Source organism: Cariama cristata, unplaced genomic scaffold (genome assembly GCF_000690535.1).
Source record: "Cariama cristata isolate BGI_N322 unplaced genomic scaffold, ASM69053v1 scaffold22883, whole genome shotgun sequence".
NCBI lineage: Eukaryota > Metazoa > Chordata > Aves > Cariamiformes > Cariamidae > Cariama > Cariama cristata.
In genome coordinates this window covers 26,914-29,884 of record NW_009606991.1, presented here as the reverse complement: position 1 = coordinate 29,884, position 2,971 = coordinate 26,914, and the positions used below count along the sequence as shown (strand labels likewise).

The following is a 2,971-nucleotide window of genomic DNA, read 5'->3' as shown; positions in this document are numbered from 1 at the left end:
GGGAGTGGATTACAGGGTTGCGGCCGTGCTGTGATGTGCCTAACTCGAACCTTTGGCGGCCTTGAGGGATACACCCTGAGGCAGCTTTTAGCCATCCGGATGCTCCGATGGACCTCAGGGAGCTGGGATCGGAGCAGGTTAAGGGGAGAGCTGCAAACTGCTGTGGTACGGAGTGCTCGGTGGGATTAGGTTAGCAAAGCATTGCATGAGCAGCCGTGCGTTACTGCCGTCTCCTTTCTCGTCTTTCTAGTCCGTTTTGGAAAGCAAAGAATTACAGCCCTGTCTGTAAGTGGCTTGGGCTGGGGTGAGTTTGGTGGACGTAGCGGTCTGAGACCTCCCTGCCTTGACAAGTGGCTAATTTTCACCGTAAAAATAAGAAACGAATATTGCGTTTGTGAACGTGCGTGCGCAGATGCGTGCCCGTGCATGCAGGCAGAGAGCAGGCACGTGTGTGCCGGTAAGCCCGCGTGTGCAGGTAGGCAAACCTGTGTAGGTCGGTACACATGCACGGGCACCCGGCCGTCCCTGTGATCGCAGTGAAGAAAGAGCCGAATTAAAAAGCTAAAATAGCTTGAGATCCCGTCCTTATTGCCTCTGGTCTCCTACCTCGCCCAGCCTCACCCTGTCCCACGTCCCTGTTAATTGCTCGCAAACAGCAGCAGGGACGCAGCGGCAGCCAGGATTGCTGCGTGCTTGCCACGGGGCTGATCGGTAGGTCGGGTCCTTCTCCGGGAAGCCGTACCGCCTTGTTGTGACACTCATGCCAACGTGTGACACCGGCTGTTTCCCAGCTGTGGAACAAAGGGGAGAGGGAGAGGAGCTGAGGGAGAGCCCTGCTCATCAGCTCACAGAGGGGACAAACTGGTGGCGTGCACCAGGGCTCCTTGCAGCACATCGCAGAGCGCGGTTCTGGGGAATTTTACCTGGAAACAGCCCGACTTTAAACCCTGCGGGGCTTTTTCTGGATGCCTTAGAGCATGCTTGGGGCTGTCGGCTGGAGGGACGCAGCAGGGTGCTGTGGAGCATCCCCCCAGCCCACCCCTCCACCGAGCAGGAGGGACCGGAGGAGGTGGCACCTGAAGGAGTGGTCCCAGCTGCCTGTGGGCATCAAGCATGACACTGGCCAAGTCCCTCAGGTTTTAATGGGAGTCAGATGCATAAAATCCTTTAGAAACAGGTTGCCGTCATTAAGGGAATGACAGCCTCCTCCGGAGCAGCTTTTCCTGGCCTGCTCCAGCCTGGAGAGACTCTATCAGGGGGCTGGCACAGCATCACCATCCCCAAAACATCATGGAGCAAACCAGTCCTTTTCCGAGGAGGGGCTTGGCTAGCTGTGCCACCAACGGGGACCTGCACCCTCTGCCAGCCCCGCATCGCCCCTGCCTTTCGGCTGCCAGCATGCACCCCGGCGGGGGGACACAGGGCACTCCCCTTCAGGCACTTCTCTCTGCCAGCGGGGAGAAGCCGGTGTGTTCCTCTGCATTTGTTGGCCTTTTAGTTTGGTGTTTTGGTTTTTTTTTCCTTTTAATTCCTCCAGGAAGGAGGCAACTAATTGAGAAGTGAGGGAAGCTCAGAGGGAGGAAGGAGAGGATCAGGGAGGCCTCAGCTTCCCCACTGGCACAGGCTGGTTATGAGCCACGATGATTACCCCCATTTTGCTTCGCTGGGTGCGCTGCCAGCACAGCTAATTACCACCGCCTTCACCGTCGGGCTTTACCCTGGCTGAGGCATGGAGCAGCTGCTTTGGTTACTAATGGGGAGAAATGAATGGAGAAAGTCCAGCGGCATCTACAACGCCGTCTCCATGCCAAAAAACCGGCTGGAAAACCTCAGCCAGCCTCGCCCGGGCAGGAGCCTCCCGCGATGGAGAGGCAGGCGGCGGTGAGCCGGAGCCACCTGTAACGCGGTGCGTGCCGGCACACGCCGTGCGAGCTGCCGGGGTTTGCTCGCCACCCAAGGCAAAGGGCTGCCGTAGAGCTGCCTGGTCCTGGCAGGCCTGCGAGGAGGAAGGAGAAAGGGTGCTCTGCCGAAAGCGTGTCCGGGACTGTGTCCTTGGCACTGCTGTGGCCCTGGGAAGGTGTCCTTGGCACTGCCGTGGCCCTGGGAAGGGGACACCAGGAGCAGTTCTGCACCTCTCTCTTTCCCCGAAGCTGGCAGAGTTAAAGATGGGAAGTGAGCCCCTCAGTTCCAAAGCGTTTTACTTTCAAAATGTCCCAGAGCTGGGACTTTTTCAGCAGAGAAGACACTGCCCCGGTGATTGTAGCTGCGGCCAGGGAGCTTGTCTGCACCTGCGCTGGTTGGCCTGGTTTGCTGCAGCGAAGCAAACTCCTTCCCTGGGAATCGGTGCGCTGAGAAATGTGTCGGGAGAACAGGGGTGATCCTGAGAGCGGTTTGATTTGGAGAGCAATGGAGCAGTACCGCCTTTCCTGAATAAACCACCATCTGAATCTGGATGTAGGTCAAGTGGAAACAGAAAGCCCTGCCTGCTCGCCTCCCCCAGGCCACGGCTACCCCCACAGCAGCACCCGTGCAGTGCAGCTTCCTCCTCCTCCTCCTCTTCTTCCCTACCGTTCCCCACGGGGGAGCTCACGTGGGGTGTAGGCTTGCACGTCCTTGTGTGGAAAAATCAAGGAGCTTCCACGTGGGGAGCAAGCTTGGTACCTCCCACCTGCCCTGAAGGTACTACGCAAGGTGTACCCTGACCGCAACAGTCGGAGGGGTGCTGCCGTGCTCAGGAGTTGGGACCAAGTGGGGAGATACTGGGGAATAAAGATTTTTCTGCTTTGGGAAGCTGGGGGTCCGGCTAAGTTTATCTCAAGGCACCTAGCATCTTCTTCAGGCTGGGATGGACTAGTCTGCTGATTAGATTTAAAAATATATATATATATACACTTTTTTCTTTTTTAAAGGAAGGTGTTGGAGATTTTTGTGAGCGCCTGAGGCTGGCAGGGACACTTCAGGGTAGGGTGAA

General features: G+C 57.3%; 1 protein-coding gene across 1 annotated transcript in view; it reads right to left on the bottom strand.

Moving 5' to 3' along the window:
- Nucleotides 1–606: 606 nt before the first annotated feature.
- Nucleotides 607–2,971, bottom strand: part of LOC104158822 (receptor-interacting serine/threonine-protein kinase 4-like) — a gene marked incomplete at its 3' end in the record, with an annotated part of 29,014 nt that continues 26,649 nt past the window's right edge. The window contains exon 9 of the mRNA XM_009696574.1: nt 607–791. Within this exon, the coding sequence (XP_009694876.1) occupies nt 607–791 (185 nt within the window). The remainder of the gene's footprint in view (nt 792–2,971) is intronic.